This window comes from Prunus dulcis, chromosome 1, assembly GCF_902201215.1.
Source record: "Prunus dulcis chromosome 1, ALMONDv2, whole genome shotgun sequence".
NCBI classification, from domain to species: domain Eukaryota; kingdom Viridiplantae; phylum Streptophyta; class Magnoliopsida; order Rosales; family Rosaceae; genus Prunus; species Prunus dulcis.
This window is the reverse complement of record NC_047650.1, coordinates 30,260,096-30,280,247: the sequence shown is the minus strand read 5'-3', so window position 1 is coordinate 30,280,247 and position 20,152 is coordinate 30,260,096. Positions and strand designations below refer to the sequence as shown.

Sequence of the window (20,152 nt, the reverse complement as noted above, 5' to 3'; positions counted from 1 at the left end):
GAGATTGTTAGAGATTATTTTAATAATTTCATATGAATACACGAATCGAAACCAACATATGCGGACCGAAATGGAATTTTGCAGATTGGTGGAATTATGTCGGGGTTTCTAAATTGAAAGGTTAATTCTTTTGTCACATAATTGAAGTATTTAGTTAAATCATCGAAATCATGCAAAGCTTCAACTGCTCAATCCATAAACAGAAGAGTAGTACGAGTAGGTTCATTCATAAAGGCCACAGCAACCGTCTGAAAGAATTCCACTGCAATATTAGATTTATTCAAATGAAAAGTATTTAAAATAGAAATGAAATTAGGTTAGCCTCACGGGAAACATACGATAGGAGCCTTGATGAAAACAAAAGCAAAAGTAAAAGTTGCGAAAATGAGCGGATTAAAATACGAATAAATACGAGTAAAAGAGAAAGGCAAGCTGAAGATTTTGAGGAAAGAAAAGAAGCAGCAGAAGAAAATCTAGGGACTATTTTATTATCTACATGGCGTGCGTTCCCTTTTTATTTTATTTTTCTTTCTTTTTAATTAATTAAGCCCTGTTCTCGTAAACCCAACCAAATCCCTCCCTTTTAATATTTTCCTTTCCCATTTTGAATTAGGGTTCCATTCCTCATCCATTTCTTCCACCGTTCCTCCACACCCCAAAACCCTATGCCGTTCCCGATCTCTTTAAACTAGCCGTTGTCTCCGTTTCCCGCCAATCTCACCTTCATCCCAGCCGTTCATTATTCACCTTTTGAAAACTAGCCGTTAGATCCACCGCTTCTGGAGCCATTCCGCTGTATATTTTCCTTATTGAAGTCTTGACCGTCGGCTTTGCCGGATTTTGACCTGCAATGTCTGCGGTCCAAGTGGAGAAGAAGGTCGAGGAGGAGGAGAGTAAGAATGTAGAGAAATCGGGAGAGCTCTTGTTCTGTGGCGGTACGTCTTGGGATGTCATTGGTCGGCGCAAAGGCGCCGTCGAAGGCAACTTGATTTCTCCCACGCGCCTTCGCCCTCTTGTCGGCATCGATATCCGTTTTGTAGCCTCGGGTTGCTGTGAGTTTCCTTCTCACTGCTTGTCTAACGCAGTTTGAATTATTTTTTGGTGGTGAATGTGATAATGATTGGTGGTTTTTATTGGAATTGATTGTTTTGGTTGTGTAAATGTTGGCTCAGCTTCCTGCCATTGTGTGGCATTGGATGTGGAAGGGCGTTGCTATACTTGGGGACGCAATGAGGCATGATCACACTCTACTTTTGGTTTCTTTGTTTATGCTTGTGGTCTATTTCTTTTGTATTTAAGTATGAAGTTATGTTTGCAGAAGGGGCAGCTGGGTCACGGAGATTTAATTCAGCGTGATAGGCCGACTGTAGTGTCTGAACTTTCAAAGTATGTTGCTTCTCTGATGTTGAACGCAGTTGTATTCTTGATAAGATTAGTTAAGAGTTAGTGTTATAGCAATGAAATATTTTGATGTCGGTGCCCCATTGTGAATCTTCAAGTTCATCATCTTTGGAGAACTCTTCAATAATTTTAAAGAAATTCTCTATTGCAGGCACAAAGTTGTTAGAGCTGCATCAGGGAGGAGTCATTCTGTAGTGATTACTGAAGATGGGTATTCTTTCTCCTTTGGCTGGAATAAGCATGGACAGCTGGGTTCCGGTTCAGCAAAAAATGGTAGGTTCTGCTTTGTAAAGTTGGTCTGATGAAATTTTAGGAACTAGCAATGAGAATCTGATGACAATTAGTTTTCTGGGATGCTTAATTGAATAATGCTTCACTAATTAAAGACATCCATATTCCCTTAGTTTTCATTATGTTATACTATCTGGAACACACTATCTGGAAGAGTTTGTTTTCTGCTCTCTATGTGGACATTATGCGATGCCAATAGAAGAGCCAAATTTACTTTACAATTTGGTATTGAGTTTGTTCTGTTGAGTCTTGGATTAATGCTAAGTGTTCTGTTAGTTCTAACTGTTGTAATTTCTAGTATTCAAGTCAAATTTCCACTGAGAAATAAACAACAAAGCGATCCTTTTTAACACACTATTCCTTTTTCATGGCTCTTAATTGTACTTGGCATATTTTGTAAATCTTTGACAGTACGTATGTGTATAACTGACAGCCTTTTGGTTACATACTTGCTTTGTGTTCTGTAGAAATTGAGAAATCCCCTGTTCGCTGTCAAGTGTCTGATGTTAAAAATACAGCTTGTGGGGCTGACTTCACGGTGTGGTTATCTTGTGTTGAAGGAGCTTCTATACTGTATGGTCTGCAGTTATGCTCGAGTTTCTTGAACTTTCGGTCAATTGCTTAATTGTCTTGGTTCTCAATTTGTTATGATTACTGGCTGAATTACAAATGTCTCTTGATTTCCAGAACTGCAGGTCTTCCACAGTATGGGCAACTTGGGCATGGTACAGATAATGAGGTATGTTTTAGGGTAGATTAATAGGTGTTTTTTGTGCATTTCTTTACACCTTTATATCTTTGGACAATGTGGCCTTTACTGGTAATGGAATGCCCTGGCAGTTGTTTATGAAATTAAGCGTGAGATAAATTATGGATGTCCTTGCAGTATAATACTAAAGACAGCTCAGTGAGGCTTGCGTATGAAGCCCAGCCACGCCCTAAAGCAATAACTTCTCTGGCTGGGGAAACCATTGTGAAAGTTGCGTGCGGAACAAATCATACAGGTTATCACAATGCCTGCCCTCTCTCACTTCCCCCTTTCCGCTGATTGCTGTGTGTGTGTTTTCTGTCTGCAATATGTGTCGTTATCGTTTGCTTAATTCTTTTATTTGTCTTGGGAATACAGTGGCAGTGGATGCAAATGGCTATGTTTATACGTAAGGGCTTTTATATGGCATTACCTTTGTCTTGCTTCCAAATATTTTGATATTTGAATGTCTGCCTAACTTGCAATAATTTATGGTGAAACTCAGGTGGGGCTTTGGTGGTTATGGAAGGTCAGTACTCACTATTCATTCCCAAGCATTTGTTTTTGTTTGTTTTAAATTTTTAGAAGTGGACGAATGTTTCTTATGAATTTGCCTATTGTAATCATCTTTGTTGTCATTTTTAATTTTGATCGTCTTACCCTGCATATGACTCTGGAGTGCTGTTTATAGGCTTGGACATAGGGAGCAGAAGGATGAATGGGCTCCTCGTCGTGTTGATGTTTTCCAAAGGCAAAATCTTCTGCCTCCTGATGCAGTTATATCAGCTGGTTCTGTGAACTCTGCATGTACTGCAGGTACCCAATTAATGTGTTACCAAGGCTCTTTCTCTCACTTGTTCTTGCTTTGGTTGCTATATCATTGTTCACGCACCTTATTAGAATACCGTTCTTATATTCTCTCATAAATTCTTATATTTTCATGAGATGTTTCTTCATGTCAATTTTTGCTCACATGTTTGCTTGCATAATTGGATTATTCGTGGTTTTCAAATTCTCTTAGCTTATAAGCATTAAGCATAGGCCTTATGCTTTGCATAGTCACATTTGGAAGGTCATGGCACCTTACCGCATGTCAAACACCAAAACACATTTATAATTTAAATTGAAGTTAATGGAGGAGAACCTTTTCTCTTTATCAAGAGTTGATAATTGATGATTGATCTTTGTGATCACAGTAACTGCTATAATTTTTATATTTCACTACAGCCAATCACTTTTACGATCTGGTGTTCCTCCTGATCGTCTATATTCTTTTTTCCAGGTGGAGGGCAGTTGTATATGTGGGGTAAAATTAAGACCACGGGTGATGACTGGATGTATCCTAAACCACTCATGGATTTAAGGTTTGGCTCTCATCATTAATCATCTTTAATTAGTAATGCTTTTCCTGCTCACTGTAGAAGCTTCGACTCTTCTATATCTAATGCTTGCCATTTCTGTGGTATTTAATTATAATTTATATCTCCTGACTGTCATCGTTTTTGGGGGAGGGAAAGCAAACTATTTAGAGTTAGCTTGGAAGTTGTTCCTTTTCTCTTGGATTATCTTTTCAACTTTGATTTTAATTTTTTGTTGTTGTAGGGATTCATAAAAACTAAAGTTTTTGGTTCTGTTTGTGACTAATGATGTGACATAATTGCTTAGAAATTTTTTCTCATCTTTGTTGACAGTGGCTGGAATTTGCGTTGCATGGATTCAGGCAATATGCACCATTTTGTTGGTGCTGATTCCTCCTGCATAAGTTGGGGTCATGCTCAGTATGGAGAATTGGGATATGGTCCTAATGGACAGAAGTATGTGATGGGTCATGATATGATATATTTATTTGTTTTGAGGTCTCTTTTCCCTTTCTTAATCGTTGGTTTTTTTGTTTTGGCTGCTTAGGTCTTCTGCAGTACCCAAAAAAGTGGAAATTCTTGACGGTATGCATGTTATGAGGTGTGTATTTGTTTTTGTATTGTCTTGTTTACATTCTTAATGTACCATAAGCTTCAATTACAAGTTCCCGTGCATAATGATGGAGGATTCTACAATGTAGTGTTGCATGTGGTATGGGCCATTCCATGGTTATTGTTGACCGAACAAATGTTGGTGACCGACTTGACCAGGTAACTCAAAATGGGTCGTCTTTTCTTCTTCTTGTTTAATGTGGGATTCCAGTATCTTGAATCCCAGTTATATGCAGAATGTAGAACTAATTACGACTGAATTCCATCTCCATCTTGTTTAAGTTTAATGCAAGGCCGCTCTCTAACTTATATCTTTTTGGCAGCTTGATGTATATGATGGCAAAGCTTCTGTTGAAGGTATGCTGACTTCAGTGGTTGCAATGTGTATTTCATTCATCCTAGATCTGTTGGTCCCAGAAGAGTTGGTCCAAACTCAGTGAAACTGTAAAGTTAAACCTTGTTTCTTGATTTGTTGCATTAATCTTGTTGCAGGGAGTGAGGAACCTTTGAGTGGCCCTCCAGTTTCTAAGCAAACTCCTAAAAAGGGTGCTTCTAAGGCAACTCAGAATTCCAAGAGGAAGAAGTCAAAAGATTCTTCTGATTCGGAAGATGAAGATGACAATGATGGCGACAGTGAGGACGAAGACAGTGATGAAAGTGATGAACAGGTCAACGGCAGGACAGAACCTAAAAGGCAACGGGGAGGGAAGGCTTCTGGTAGAGGTCGAGGCAATGGTGCTAAAAAGGCAGCACCAGGAGAGGGAAAAGGCGCTGGGCGTGGACGGGGCCGCCCTCCTTCCGCAAATAAAAGCCCAAAGCCCGCACAAGGGAAGACTGGTACGGGTAAGAGAGGAAGGCCTCGCAAGTGATAAGTTGTATTCTCGCAGTGGCCCAGTCAAAACCGGAAATTTTGTTCTCTCAATGTAGAGAAGTATACTTTTATTGCCATGTGGCGCGCTCTTTATTTGGCGCCACTTTCAATTGTTTAAATGTTTTTTTATTGTTTGCATTCACTTCAAATATTATGTGATTTAACTGATTGAAAACTGTGGACTGAAACAAACACTCTGCTTTTTTAACATCCGGCTGAAATGAAAGAACGTGAGTGATATATCGTCCCAAATTTGTATTTGATTGACACTTTCTCTAATCTTGTTCTTCTTGTGCAGTGTTTTGTTTAAATAAATAAATAGCTTATCAAGTGTAAATAAAATTTCTTTTAAAAAAATAGGGCTTGATTAGGACGAAGATCAAAATGGGCCATCTGTGAATTCGGAGAAAAACTTTCCTGGCATGGGGATGCCACGTCAGAAAACCCACTTCATATCCCAATCCAATAAGATTGTGCCATCTGTCCAATATGCACAGTACATCTCTTCTGCCGGTGCAATATATGTTCTTTTTCCCCAAAAACAAACCTCACGGCTGTCACCGCAAGATTGTAACCACTCAAGAAAAATTCAAGAATTCATCTCAATCTTTCATGATACTCAAATTTTCAAGTGTACAAAAGTTCATTTGAATGAACATAAATTCAAAACCTTTTAATTATTCCAAACCCTTGGTTCAAATCCAAGCTAAATCCCCAAACTTACACTTGGATTTCCCCAAACAAAACTTAATTCAAGTTTCCGTCTAATTTCACGTCAACAAGAAACCCATGGTAGAACTTTCATTTTAATCATTGTCGACCTGCTGGTTTGCATGACCACCTTGATTGCATCCATGGGAACAACAGTGAGGAACCACTGGTTTCTCTGGGTTTTTTTGTTTGAATGTGTTGAATTCGAGTGGGAGAGAACGAAAAACTTGGACCTTTTCTTGAACAGTTTCAGTTGATCTTACAGTGGAAGGCCGGATTCTGCGAGTGTATGAGGAGAGAGAATGAAAAAACTGAGCTTTGCTTTCAACCAGCAGGAGAGAGATGGCTTTGGGAAGATTGGGCAGGTGGCACAATCTTATTGGATTGGGATATGAAATGGGTTTTCTGACCTGGCATCCCCGTGCTAGGTAAGTTTTTCTCGTGAATTTGGTCTAATTATTTTGACACGTCATGGACAAAGGGAGTTTGTGGTGTGATGAGCTTCTAGTCTAAATAATGTTTTGGCTTAGAATATTGAGTGGAGAGGGGAGGGACCATCAAGCACTCATGTTTGCTTGTAAAGTCAAGGAATGAGAAAGCTGTGAGCCCCCAAGCATCAATAGCCTTCAACGTATTGCAGAATGCTAAATACTGACCTCACTCACTCCATATGTTACAAAGCTTGTTGGGCATGGATTAAAGCTAGAGGAGCCTAACAGGCCCCATCTTTCATAATGATTGCAACTTTATGTCCATATAAGAGGAAACAAATGATGAATAGTTCAGACCCAAGAAACCCTCAAGATCCCACTCTTTTAAGCTATGTGAATTATCCAAGGCCAAAATCGATAGACGTGACTAGACCGCAAAGAGTTTATAGCTTAAGTGATTAAGAGTAATTATTCTTACACTTATAATTACTTGATCGAATCTCCTATTTCTTAATATCACTTGTATTAAAAAAATAATAATAATAAAATAGACAATCAGTAAGCATGCCCAAGGAAGGAAAGCTCATGGCTTCGACAGTCAGTCCCCTAGACCTGTATAATTAGAAACAATTTCAATCATTTCCCCGTCGGCCATGTGACCAAGGGCTCCACCAGACTTTCTCAATAGAAGAGAGGACCACGTGGTGGAGAGTCATATATGCCGTTGTACCTAAAAATGGGTACAAAAGCTGATTGCTGAAATAATTCCCCACCCAAGATTAAAATGATGGTTTAATGCCTAAATGGGTATGATGCCTCATCCTTTCTGACTGCGACTCCTAGACTTACTCTAAATCTTAATTTATGGGTAAGAACGCTGTTAAGCCATCCAAAACAATAATTTTTGAGTAGGTTGGTGCCATTTATGTACATCTCAATGGTAAAATAGATAAAGGGGATAGAGACCACACAACTAATATACAATTATTGAACCTTACGTGTTCTAGCATGGATTAGGGTTTGTTTTCAATGATCACGCTTGGATTGGATTATCAAATTTGCTTTTTATAACTTTACATAATTTTACAGGACGACAAAGACTGTCATTTTTGGAATCCAATTTTTTTTAAACCGTACGGCGAGACGTTTGGGTTGGAGCAGAGCAGAGCAGGTCGTCTAACCGTCCAACCACCAAAATCAGAGAGGTAGCAAGCGAGAAGAGGTTTCTAGCAAATGCCTTGGTGGGGCCGCACATGACAGATTCATGGCAATGGCAACCCATTTGCAGCTGCTGAAACATGGCATATCCCTTGTGCAAGCATATAATATCATTGTGGATGGGATATACATACAGTATGCAACTCAGACTCCCATGTGCTCACACGTGTCAATTAGGTGGACAACCACGTGGCACGTGAGGACGAAAAAAACTCTCAATAATAGTTGTTGGTCGACTCGTTACTGGCGTGGTCACTTACTGGGTTGGAAATGGGAACTGGAACCCAATAGGCCAACATTATTTGTCAAACAAAGCGTACAAAACAAATACAAGACAGCCTCCGTTGTTAAGACACCACCGTTTTCATTTATTCTTCTTCTATCTCTCTCCTCACAGGAAAGCCACTGTCGGGCCCACCCATAGCCCACCGTCTGATTTATCATTCTTATTTCTCAATCGTCACGTTATTCTCGTGATAAGCTGATTTTTGTCGGGCCCATGTGTTGGGTTTGAATTGTCTAATCGTACGAAATTTTGAGCAATTTGCCTAATAAAGCTCATCTGATCTGTGTACTAAAACATTATCGGCACATCACATAATATTAGAGACCAATGGAAGTATTGATTTTATGTTTAATTGATACTGGCAAGTATAAGTCGATATAAACGCTGAATTGTGATCACTTATTTATATCAATTAATTTTTAGTATAATCTTTACGTAATTAATAGAAATTTTAAATTTAACTCACGTGAATGCAAGAAGAATTCTATCCAAATTAAATACTAACAAAACATATTACAAATATAAATTTCTTTTTAAATTTAAATGATATTTTTATCCAACTTGTACTATGTGATCAATAGCATCTATAATTTTTTCTTTACAAATTATAAATTTCCTACCTTATTTGAAGAAAATTGCATAAACTCGTGAGACTTACACTAAAAAATTATCCCATCGTTATCATAGTTAGAAGTGGATTGTAATAGAGAAAACTATAATTAGGGGTGGGCCAAGTAACAAAGCAGGAGTGCGGGTAAACAAACAAAACCGTCATTAGCACAAAAACAAATGCACTGAATCTAACGTTAACTTTTCCCTAATCCGATTTAGCTTCGACATTTACCCGCTAAACGCAATTTCTCGTGACAATCGGCTGGACTGGTGGATAAGATATTTTGATTTTCCAGTTTTCATTAAATATTATAAAATAATTAAAAGTTGGACGTCTGACAGTTTTTCTTTTTCTTTTTCTTTTTAAATGATATTTTCACCTCGTCCTCTTTCAACGGACGGGCGTATTGTGCAACGGACCTGATAAATGGCGGACTCCACATAAGAATTTAGCCGGATTTAAGGAGTGTGTTGAGGTCCGTGTTCTTAAGCTACATTTGTCACAATTTGCAACACCGCACCAACATAGGCGGTTTTGTCTCTTGAGAGAAAGAGAGTGTCTGTGTCTGTGTTTGTGTGTGTGTTTAAGAGAGAGAAAGAGAGAGGGTCTGGGTGTGGGTGAGAAGTGAAAAACAATGGGGAAATCTACCTCTTGCTTCAAAATTATCACATGTGGTAACGATTCAGCGGACAAAGACGATCTCGAAGCTCCTGAGGTATCTGATTGGTTCACAGTTTCTGCATTGTGGTTTTCTTTGACTTTCCATTTTTGGCTTGTTTCCGTTGGTTCAATTTTGTTGGGTTCTGCTGTGCTCTTTTGATTTGCATTTCATTAATTTGTGATTGTGAGGGCTGAGATTAGATAGTTTTGTTTACTTTGTTGATTTGGTTAATGAACCTATGAGATGCTGTGGAGCGTTACTAAGAAACCGCTAATGCTCTGTTTGGAAGCTCAGAAAAGGAAAAAAAGCTGTACTGAAGATAAAAGAGTTTCTAAACTAAGATCTGACAAAATCTAGGATCTGTATTTAACTGGATTTCTATTCTATACAATCCTAGCATCGAGTGGAGGACATGCTTATTAGATTAGGAATGGAGACACTTCTAATATGTGATTTTCATATCATGAAAAGAGTGAAGTAAGGACAACCAAATGGTTTATATTTGAAGAGTGTGTAACTTTTGCTAATATGATGTAATTAGGCTAAATGCATTCGTAAATTTTCTGAAACCCATGTTACATGCAAGAACATTTGGTTGATCATAACCGCCATCTGCATTTCGTAATTACTGTCAACTTTTGATCTCATGGTTAGCTGATATATGGTAATAGGCGTAGATTTTTCTTTTGCGATTCATTTAAAATGCTTATTGCATGCACGTAGTTGCTTCTAAGAGCACTTTGTTCTATGTGTGCTCTGTATTGATCATTGTTCTTTCCATTTCATTCTAGAGCAAGGGTTCAAGTGACAAACGTGGATGGAGTTTCCGGAAGAGGTCTGCACGGCATCGAGTGCTAAGCAACACTGTGATCACAGAAACCCCCACTTCTGGACATAAGGAGATCCCAGAATCTGCCACTCTTAATTTCCAACCACCAGCTAGCACTACTGTGCCAGAGAAAATATCTGTAATACATTGCAGTGACGAGAAACCCCAGTTGTTAACTCCTGAGAACCCAAAAGTATCCGAGACTGAACCGAAAGTATCCGAGACTGAAGTGAAAGTATCTGAAACTGAAAATACCGCAGAAGATCAAAGTGCAGTTGAGTGCAAACTCGATGAGTCTGTTGTTATTGTTGTCCAGACTGCTGTCAGAGGATTATTGGTAATTTCTCTTTTGGATAGACATGAATTTTGAGTTTCTAGTTAGTAGCATTCCAACTAATGTTTTCATTGAATTATTTGCCAGGCTCAGAGAGCATTTCTGGAGCTTAAGAATGTCGTTAAGCTGCAAGCTGCTGTTCGTGGGCATTTGGTCCGTAGGCATGCTGTGGGAACTCTACGATGTGTCCAAGCCCTTGTTAAAATGCAAGCTTTTGTTCGTGCTCGCCGGGCTCGTCAGCTGCATCGAGGTGGGGAGAATGAGAAGGATAACCATAATTCTAAGATCTTGGTAATGCTACTCTAACTCAAATTTGTATAATCTGATCTCTAAAGGGTCATTATCCAAATCTATTCTTGCCTTCAGTAATCTTGTTCATAATAGTTTGATGGTAGTTTGTATGGTGGCTAACACCTGTGTCAACGATGGTCAAGCCAATAAGAACAACTCCAAGTAACAGCAGTGCATAATTTGGCATGTTATGTAATCCAAATGTCTAGGCACCATTTGAGATGGAGATAGCCTTTCTCCCAAATCTCATGTTGTATTCAACTTTTGAAGGAAAGGTCATGGTTGGTTAGTCACTTTGAGATGCTACTGTATTGTACACAATTCATACGTCCAGGCACCATTTGAGATAGATATAGCGTTCTCCCAGATCAAATGTTGTATTCACCTTCTCAAAGAAAGTCATAACTGGTTATGTGACCTACAAGGAAAGCTCAGCTCATTATATAATGAATCATTGTTTTAAAAGTTCTTTGGCATTGGGAGGTTAGTTTAATCGCATTTGAATGTTAAAGTTTTGCCTTGGTGTATGATATTTAACTAGTATTTGCATTGGTTTATTTTTGCAATTGTGTTTATAACTTATTTTGTTATTGCTATTATCAGTGGTTTCTGTCATAATGGCTGTGGAAATGTTCTTTGAGACAATTTATTAGTGTTGTTACTTGTTCCTGACAAATCTTCCCGAACATTTTTCATGTTTCAGGAGAAGGAAAATTTGGTAGCCAAATCAAATATAACATACACTTCAATTGAAAAGCTACTTACCAATAGGTTTGCCCGCCAGGTATACTAGACAACTTTCTGTCCTGTGTTCTGTAACTGCAGTGCAGTTTAATTTATCTTTCATTCGTATATCTGAACTAAACTGATCTTTTTTGAAATTAAAGTTGTTGGAATCATCACCGAAGACCAAACCTATTCATGTCAAGTGCGATTCTTCTAAGCCTGATTCTTCTTGGAAATGGCTGGAGAGGTGGTCGTCAGTCTCATCAGTTGATACTCCAGAGTCAAAAAAAGTAGTGCCAGAAATAGAGCAACAGGAAAGAGAAAAGGAAGAAAATTCTGAGTCCCCTCTGGAATCTAAAATTCAAGATGATGTTCTTTGTGAGATATCAGACTCAAAGGCTAGCATCAACGAATCGATTTTGCCCTCCGAAAGTGAAGAGAATCTGATTATCTACGATGCCGACAACTTCAACTTTCAGGCAAGCCATTCTACCTCTTATTCTGTTCGAGGTAATATTGAGCAGCCTCAGGTGGAGAACACCAGTACATCTGATGTGAAAGAGATCTCAGCAGAGATAAGTTTTCTCCCAAATCAAAGTATACAACCAGATGCAGATTCTCAAATGGAGCTCAAGTCTTTATCTGGGAAGCCTGGAATGGAATTTGAACAACCTAAACGTTCTATGAAAAGATTAGCCTCAGAACAACTAGAAACTGAAGGGAAGAAATCTGTATTTGGATCCAGGAAGGTGAGTAATCCTGCATTTGTTGCTGCTCAGTCGAAATTTGAAGTGCTGAGTACAACAACCAATCCAGGTAGATCGATCAGTCCATCCCATCAAGATGATGCTGCAGTTGAATTACAGAGGGACACATTCTCAGCTGGGGTGGATACTGAAGTCAGGGCAAAGGAACTCAGCGTGGCAGAAAATCCAGTCGTCCATGGATCAAAGGTTCAAGTTGGTGGATCTGAGTGTGGCACTGAAATCTCTATTTCTTCCACTCTTGATTCACCTGATAGATCTGATGTTGGAGCTATGGAGCATGAACATGAAGCCAAAGTTTCAGTTGATGGGATTTGCAATCCTAACACTGATGTAGATGTCCAAGCCAGAGATGTGTCCACAATCCCATTCTTCAACTTATCTGACCCAGCCTTGGATCAGCCAGAAAAACTTGATGTTGTTAATGGTGAGCCCATAAATTCTGTGGTTGCTATGGAGTCTCCAAAAATAGAGTCTGAGCCAGAGAGAACGTCTGATCTGCAGAGAGAACAGGACACTGATGCTGGTATTCAAACATATGGGACATCCCCAGAAGCTTCTCCAAGAAGTCATTTAACTGTCCCAGAATCCCAAGGGACACCTTCTAGTCTGATATCAGTGAAAGCTAAAAGGAGTAAAGCTGATAAGAGTGGCTCCAACCAAAAACGTAGGTCTGGGTCTGCAGGAAAGAAATCTCCCTCTAATCCAAATCATGATTCTGGATCAAGTAAAGATCAGAAAAATGGGAAGAGACGGAATTCATTTGGTTCAGCACAACCTGCGGAACACGGTGATCAAGAACCAAGAGATAGCAGCAGTAATAGTTCTATCCCACATTTCATGCAAGCGACAGAATCTGCTAGAGCAAAGCTTCAAGCAAATACCTCCCCTAGATCAAGTCCAGATGTGCAAGACAGAGACATTTACATCAAGAAACGACATTCCTTACCTGGTGCAAATGGAAGGCAGGGGTCTCCGCGCATCCAGCGGTCAATGTCTCAAGCACAGCAGGGTGCAAAGGGAAATGGTATGCATGCTTTTCCTATGATAACAATTTGTGCATCCTTAGCATGCCTATTTTCTGTCAACAAAGTTGTCTGTAACATATAGAATTACTTTTGTCAGAGTAGTTGGCAATAATTCCATATTAGGTAGAGTCGTTTGCACTCTATCATGATTTCTTACCTTGAGTTCTGTTTCTTTCAGAGAGAAAATGGAACAGGTGAAGAGTTGAAGTAATCAGACATCTCAAAGACAACGGTGGCAGACGACCAGTTCTTAACAGGAAATTTGGAGTCTGTTGATTACATGACTGGTAGCTACTTAAGATTGTAACTAGCTTTTTTCCACTTCGATAGCAACTTAGTTAACCCACTCTAGTTATTGGGTTTTTTTTTCCTTTCTATAAATATAAGAAAGTGAGTGACTTTTTCATGTACATTTTTTTTTTTTTGCTGGTATAATTGTTTTCTGTAACTTGTTCCAAATGGTATAATCTGCGTGTGATATTATTTGGGTCTAGTACAGGGATGCTTTGGCTTGGTTATCCAAAGTTTGAGGCAAGTATAAGGTAAAAGCTTTTGAAAGCTTTTTGCCAGGTGTGGTGTTATTGTAATAAAACTGAATTTTCTTTATTTCTTTGTTTGCATTATTTCGTAATATTATTACGATTTTCCAAATCCATTTCTACAGAATTTCCATAGGCATATCCTAGGTGGAATTGAGAGAAATATTGTTAGCGTCATGAAACCGTTAACTCAATAACAGTCTATCAAACTCAATGTGGATTTTTCTTCAAAAGTAATCGCTTAAATCTATTGAATTGAGGTTACAAAAGTCAATAAGATTTTGTGAACTATGTAAGAACAAAAAGCTTTACCAAGACCTATGAATTTCCTCATCCCACCCGATTTAATTGTTCTCCCAGAAATTTAATTTTACCCCATAATTGCTGCTGCTGGCTGGTCGACCATTATGAAATTTATATTTGTTGGGGACCTGAGGATTGCATTTGCTTGAGAGAGCACAACTGTAAAGAAGCACTTGATGATACGATAGGGGTAGCTCCACTCGCCATCATCATTTAGCAGAGAGTAATCCAATGCGATCCAATTCTACTTTATAATCCAATCCAATTTAATTTTCAGTAAGAGAACACAAAGATTGATGAGAGTTAGAAGAATTTGCAATCATTCACCACCTAGTGTATGCCTGCCCATATAAACAAACACATGTGCAAATTCTTCTAACTCTCATCAATCTCTGTGTGATGAAATTTGGATTGGGACCGTTTTGGGCCGAGCTAGCTTCCCTTGTTTCTTTTAGTTTCTGTCGTGCGGGGCGGGCTGTGCTTCTCCTTGTCGTACGAGTACAACACCAACACTGCAACTGCAAAGCATCATTCTCGTACTCAAAAGGCTGTGGTCAAAAAATCTTAGCCCACCCGAAACCTAGTTTAAAAGAAGATATAAAAAACCCCACTGCGCATTATCAGCGCGTTAGAGGCATGTTCGCAACAGACAGAAATATCCGTAACTCCACGCGCTCATTTAAATAACAAAAACCGAAAGGTGGTAAAATAACCCAAAAAAATAAAAATAAAATTAGGATAATAAAAGGAGAGATATATAGAAAAACGGCGAAGCCCAAAACCAGAGGGATTATAGGGTTTCATTTTGATTACTTTGTGGCATCGTAGAGATTGCGATCAGCGTTCGCGAACACAGAGTAGCTGCAATTGGGATCTCGTCGTAAAACCTGCAAATTAGGTTAGGTTAGGTTAGGGTTAAGTCATAAAAGGGCTTTGAGGCTGTGAACCACACAGTAAGACTAGGGTTTCGAATCTGAGAGCAGTAGGGGTTTACCTTTTGATCGGACCCAAATTGGTTGCTCAATTTGAACCCGTAACTAATACTGGGAATCGAAGCAGGAAAAGAAGGTTTCTTGGTATTTTATTTAATATGCGGGGATCGCACAAACTCAAAAGGGTTTCTTGGGCTTCAGATGTTAATCTTTGTCAGGTAAAAATTGCATTCAGTGACCAAATCTAATAATCCATTCAGTAGTTTGTGTTTGCTAAATGGAAAATGAACCCAACAAATCATCTATGTGAACTGAACTTCTAAAAATCGTGCCTTTTTGTTTAATATGTATTTATATTAATTGGTTTGCTATGATGTATTCTTCCCTTTTCCCCACTTTGGTTTATCATGTTACTCTGAAGCATAGATTTGAATTTATGATATGGGTCTGGCCTCTGATATGGACCATCTGGAACACATTGCATCATTTCAAATGGTCCAGTCTATACTTTCATTCATTTGAAATTGTTCAGTCTATACTCTCAATGTCATATGACAAAGAAATATGAAAAAGGAAAGCCTTTTCTTAAATACTAGAACTGGAACTGGTAATGATATGCAGACTACAAATTTTAAATGAATTGTTCTAGTGGTCTTTTTTCCTTGAAGCAATTATTTTTGTGTTCAGTAGCCAATCAATATGAAGCAAAATAGATTAATGTTCGAATATGTAGCCTCTGTAACTCATTTAGTCCCATGTATCATTAAGAGTTAGTATATGCTTATTTTTTAAGCTTATAAATATATTCATAAAAAGGAGAACTTGAGGTGATGAAACAAGGTTAGCTCTTTTCACTTAATCTCCTTTCCATCCTTCCATAAAGCTTATTGTCTTAAATTTGGGGTTGTGTCGATGAATTAATCAATTGGCACAGTGCTAAAACGAATTGGATCACTTAACATATCTTTAGAGGAAGAATGAACATTGATCTCAGTCGCTAGATTATTGCAGCTATCAATCATTCTTTGAGAAAAAAGTGACTTAAAGGTTTGAAATTTTGGCAACTCTTGAAGAAGAATCTAACTATACGTGAGGTTGGATACAAATGCATTCTTATCTGCAAAATAACAGCAGTGGAACTATTTCTGAAGACTTCTTGAAGATAGTGGCCCTTTCTCCAATATAAAAAGAAGTGAATATGAAATGAGGATTAAAATCAATATACATGAACGCAAAAGACATACCATATAATAGCATATGATTTGTAGTTTCATAATGTTGGAGCTTAATGGCATGAAGGTTATCGTAAACCTGGTCATGGTGTGTACTTTTTTGCTGGACTTTGTTTTTTAATAGCCTTATTGATTCTATGGTTTAGTTTTTATTGGAAGTGGCATTAACCTGATTTTCTTGTGGGTATCCCGATGTCATACTTTTTGTCAAGCTCTTTGTGATTGGAATGCATTAGAATACTGTTAACATTTCTGCATTTCTCTTTCTGAATTATTTGCCTTGGTAGTCTGTGCTGTAGTCGTGTCCGTTAATGGATAATAGTCTTGGTGTCATAAAATTTACTTTTTATTCGGTGTTTTCTAGTTAGTGTTTTTTTTTTTTTTTTTTTTTTACGTTGCTGTTAAAATGCTTGCGAGTGTCATAATTTAGAAAAGGATCTTTTGTTTGGGAAAGGTTGAATCATTAGGTTATTTATGTTTAAAGTTTCTTTGGTTCTATTCTTACAAAAGTTTAATGTGCCTTTGCATCAGCATGGAGTTAAGCAACTCAGAATTGCGTGCTTTGTTATCTTTTTCCTTCTAAAGTTGCTCCTTTTCTTTTTGTTTGAAGAGGAGAATAAGCCCAAGACTTGAGCCACTTCCAACGTGGGAGGGCCAAATCATAAGGATTACTTCCACATTCTCTGCTGGGACAAGCAAAATTTCCAAAGCAAAACGTCGTTGGGGTCTTGGTTGGCCATCCATTTAGTATGAATATCACCTCCTAGAGTGTGTGATATGTATGCATCTGTAACCTTGAGAGGATACAAGTTTTTGTGTACAGCCCTTAGTTATGTGATGTTTTAATTGAGAGGTGCAGGGTCTGGCTTGAGACTTAAAAATAAATAGCTTGGACATAGGATATAATCTTCAGCAGTGCCAATATGCAAAAAAGAGTCTCAAAAACCTGGTTTGAAAAGTGTCAATCCTCTCTCAGCATGTCCATTTCTCTTTTTCCTTAACTGGATCACCATCTAATATTTACCTGGTGGAAGAGACCTCTAGCTCATCTACTATTGTATTTATATCATGGAGGGGAGGTTTTCAAAAGTAGTCTGGTGTGAGCCCTATGCTTGGCCATGGAAGATCTGCATTATGTTGGCAAGGAACTGGGCATGCACTTTTTTGTTTTTGGATTCTGTTCAAAAAGACTAAATGTCATGAGAGAAATCAAGATGCAATGAACTGTCTTCTTTAGAAATGATGGGGATCTAAACCAATTGTCTAGAGATTGGGACGAAAAGATTGCTTGTTGCTCCTTTTTCCTTTTTTTCCCTTTTGTCTTTTTTGGTAGTTGGGGTTGGGGTTCAACCTTCAAGTAAATGATTTAGTCAAACATCACTCACGAACCATCAAACTACATTCAGAGAGGATCCCTATCTCTTTGACACAGCATGAACAGTTTCTATTTGAAACTATCTAGATGGTTACTTTGACCTGTTCAACAGAGGGGCTTACGGCAATGTGTCTTCCACTTCTTCCACTTCTTTACTGTTAAGTTGTTGTTTGATTGTTTGGTAAACTTTCTTATATTAGAGTGCGTCAAAATTTGTTGCCCTTCTCTTGTTTCCTAAATCTGAAATGGAGTGCGTATATCATTGGCCTAATATTAGTTTTGCAAAATTTTCCATCCTAAATCTGTGTTTGTTGAAATATATAAGATGGGAATGGGAGTAAGGAATGCACTGATCTGCACTCATGTTATTAGTCGATTTTCTCTGATATTTAAGATTTCAGTGCTATTATAAATTTAAAATAAATGAGACATTAGGCAAAAGATTTCTGAAGTTTCCCTGTGTATATATGCTCAGTATTCGGAAGGAGTTTGTAAAAAGTGATGATCAAGCATGATGATATGTCACTATCAGCGTAAATGGTTATTGTACTGATGCTTCTCTGTTAAACAGGTTAAGCTGTTTCTGTTGGAGGAATCTCCTTCACAAGTTGGGTTGAGTGCTCAGGATCACCTCCAAGCAAAAGCATCGTGGTTGTCACATTCATCTGGCACAGGCTCGGATGACATTCTGCCCCCTGGATTTGAGGGAGCGTATTCGGCAAATCAGCTGCAGATTAACGTGTCTCAAATTCCCCTAATCAAATGGAGATGCCCTCCTAGGGTAAATTAATCTATTGGTTTAGATTTTAATCTTGACTAATTTACATTTGGCTGAACTAATGGCATTGAAGATTCAGTTTGAAATTTTGGTGCATAAAATTTTGTTTTCAATAATACTAAATTTTCACAGGTTGTGCTGAACTTCACTTGGCAAGTGGTTTGTGGGGAAGAAAGCAAAGAGGTGGAGATTCAAAATCAGAGAGAGATAAGAGTACTGGAAGCAGTTTATCCACGCCCATCTGCCATTCCTCTAAAGTTCGACACTTACTTTGCTTTCTACAACTTTGCTCTTGGGTTTCACCCACTCCTGAACTGAACAATTTTACTTTTTTCTCGATACAGCCCCTCTGTTTTGGCAGATGTTGAAGACTCTGGTCATAATGTCGTGCAACCTCCTGTGATACCTATCACTTCCATTGAAGATGAAGATGTAGGAGTCGACACATCATCTGCATCCATGGCACCGTTTAACATTCACACAAGCACACAGTCCTTTCTATCGGTTCAGGGAATTGCAGCTCCATCTCAGAGCGTTGTACCTAACAATAGAAACCACCCTACTTCAAATAAGCCAGTAGCTGGAATTCCTGTTGGTGTAGAACCGGATGTTGTAGCTGCTGCCTCTGCCGCCTTTGGTGCAATTGTGAATAGCAATGAGCATGGAAATATGATTGACCATGAATTGCTCATTAAGATTCTGAGCAACCCAAAAATGATTGAGAAATTGGTTAAAGATCCGCAGCCAATGACAAGGCCACCTCAAATGTCCATAGCAGATCCACCTCCTGTTCACATTAACCGGACAGAGAGCAGCAGCACACCCTCATCCACTGCTCTATCAAGCGGACATTTCTACCCTCAACCAAATGTTGCTGGAATGGGACGTTTTCCTGATGCACGACCACCTCCCCATGCAGCAATTTCAGTTCCTTCTCCACCTGCTGTTGGACCTCCACCAGCAAAGGACATCAACTATTATAAAAGCTTGATTCAGCAACATGGAGGAGATAGGCATGACAGCTTTCCACCATTTGGTAACCGTCATAGCGACCATTCAGCTATAAACCAGGAATCCAATAATGGCTACAAATCAAGAGATTCAAAACCTAAGATAATGAAGCCATGCATATACTTCAATAGTTCAAGGGGATGCCGCCATGGAGCGAATTGTGCATACCAGCATGATGCGTCGTTCCAGCCTCGGGGTAGTAGTAGTGCGCCAGAGGTGCACAGTACAAAGAGAATGAAAGTGGATAGGGAGATTAGCAGTTAACATAGCTCCTTCCTGTATGTACATTTTTCAAATGGAGAGCCCCTTCTGTGTGGCTCAAAATTCTCTCTGAGCTTGGTTTTGTCAAAATTTGTTTAATTTTATTGTTATATTTACTCACCCTGATCTTGGAGCATAAAGAGTTTCTTCTGAGTGGAAGCCTACATCATGTCATACTCAATTGCGGCAACTTCTTTCTTCATATTGCGTTCCTATATCGAAATGGTTATATTTTTACGCCTGCCTTTTGATTTCGTTTTATAATAATATTTATATTCTTCTCTGTTCTTTGTTTTTGGCCCACTTTATCTATAAGTCTATATACGTAAGTTTACCATATTTTTATACCGGAAAATGCTAGGTTTAATAAAATTTTATATCACATTCTTTAATAGAGGTGAATTCTATCGTATTGGTGGACTTTACCTCTCTAATAAAGGTAATACACAATGTGGTAAGTCATCATTTTCCATATATGTAAAGCACCACAAACGAATTCTATTTGTTATGATATGTTGAACAATACTTTGATTCGAGTCTCGGCTAAC

At 38.5% G+C, this 20,152-nt stretch overlaps 3 protein-coding genes across 4 annotated transcripts; all 3 read left to right on the top strand.

Annotated features, from left to right (window-relative positions):
• Positions 1–399: 399 nt before the first annotated feature.
• On the top strand, positions 400–5,541 carry LOC117615590 (protein RCC2 homolog). 2 transcript variants are annotated; one of them, XM_034344692.1, is made up of 16 exons: positions 400–1,052; positions 1,173–1,234; positions 1,319–1,386; positions 1,553–1,674; positions 2,160–2,277; positions 2,380–2,431; positions 2,579–2,696; positions 2,819–2,849; positions 2,946–2,969; positions 3,132–3,256; positions 3,723–3,804; positions 4,132–4,254; positions 4,346–4,399; positions 4,500–4,569; positions 4,734–4,767; positions 4,903–5,541. In XM_034344692.1, exons 1-16 carry the CDS (start codon positions 851–853, stop codon positions 5,277–5,279), a joined length of 1,662 nt encoding a protein of 553 aa, XP_034200583.1. In that variant the 5' UTR covers positions 400–850; the 3' UTR covers positions 5,280–5,541. The 2 variants fall into 2 exon arrangements, with proteins under 2 accessions (XP_034200583.1, XP_034200584.1); XM_034344693.1 differs by having other exon boundaries at positions 450–1,052; positions 2,160–2,265; positions 4,903–5,519.
• A 3,340-nt stretch (positions 5,542–8,881) lies between these two features.
• Positions 8,882–13,783, top strand: LOC117638061 (protein IQ-DOMAIN 32). The gene is made up of 6 exons (XM_034373151.1): positions 8,882–9,255; positions 9,993–10,367; positions 10,452–10,655; positions 11,359–11,439; positions 11,543–13,172; positions 13,352–13,783. Exons 1-6 carry the CDS (start codon positions 9,175–9,177, stop codon positions 13,369–13,371), a joined length of 2,391 nt encoding a protein of 796 aa, XP_034229042.1. The 5' UTR covers positions 8,882–9,174; the 3' UTR covers positions 13,372–13,783.
• Positions 13,784–14,748: 965 nt separating this feature from the next.
• LOC117614105 (zinc finger CCCH domain-containing protein 6) lies at positions 14,749–19,780 on the top strand. The gene is made up of 4 exons (XM_034342798.1): positions 14,749–15,165; positions 18,126–18,335; positions 18,465–18,589; positions 18,677–19,780. The coding sequence occupies exons 1-4, from the start codon at positions 15,106–15,108 to the stop codon at positions 19,605–19,607; spliced, it is 1,326 nt and encodes a 441-aa protein (XP_034198689.1). The 5' UTR covers positions 14,749–15,105; the 3' UTR covers positions 19,608–19,780.
• Positions 19,781–20,152: the final 372 nt, after the last annotated feature.

Coding starts and splice junctions, on each gene's coding strand:
- LOC117638061 (XM_034373151.1), top strand. CDS start 9,175: ATGGGGAAATCTACCTCTTGCTTCAAAATTATCACATGTGGTAACGAT. Junction 10,368..10,451: donor CTGCTGTCAGAGGATTATTG/GTAATTTCTCTT, acceptor ATTATTTGCCAG/GCTCAGAGAGCATTTCTGGA. Junction 11,440..11,542: donor CCAATAGGTTTGCCCGCCAG/GTATACTAGACA, acceptor TTGAAATTAAAG/TTGTTGGAATCATCACCGAA.
- LOC117615590 (XM_034344692.1), top strand. CDS start 851: ATGTCTGCGGTCCAAGTGGAGAAGAAGGTCGAGGAGGAGGAGAGTAAG. Junction 4,255..4,345: donor TATGGTCCTAATGGACAGAA/GTATGTGATGGG, acceptor TTGGCTGCTTAG/GTCTTCTGCAGTACCCAAAA. Junction 4,768..4,902: donor TGGCAAAGCTTCTGTTGAAG/GTATGCTGACTT, acceptor ATCTTGTTGCAG/GGAGTGAGGAACCTTTGAGT.
- LOC117614105 (XM_034342798.1), top strand. CDS start 15,106: ATGCGGGGATCGCACAAACTCAAAAGGGTTTCTTGGGCTTCAGATGTT. Junction 15,166..18,125: donor CAGATGTTAATCTTTGTCAG/GTAAAAATTGCA, acceptor TCTGTTAAACAG/GTTAAGCTGTTTCTGTTGGA. Junction 18,590..18,676: donor CCATCTGCCATTCCTCTAAA/GTTCGACACTTA, acceptor TTCTCGATACAG/CCCCTCTGTTTTGGCAGATG.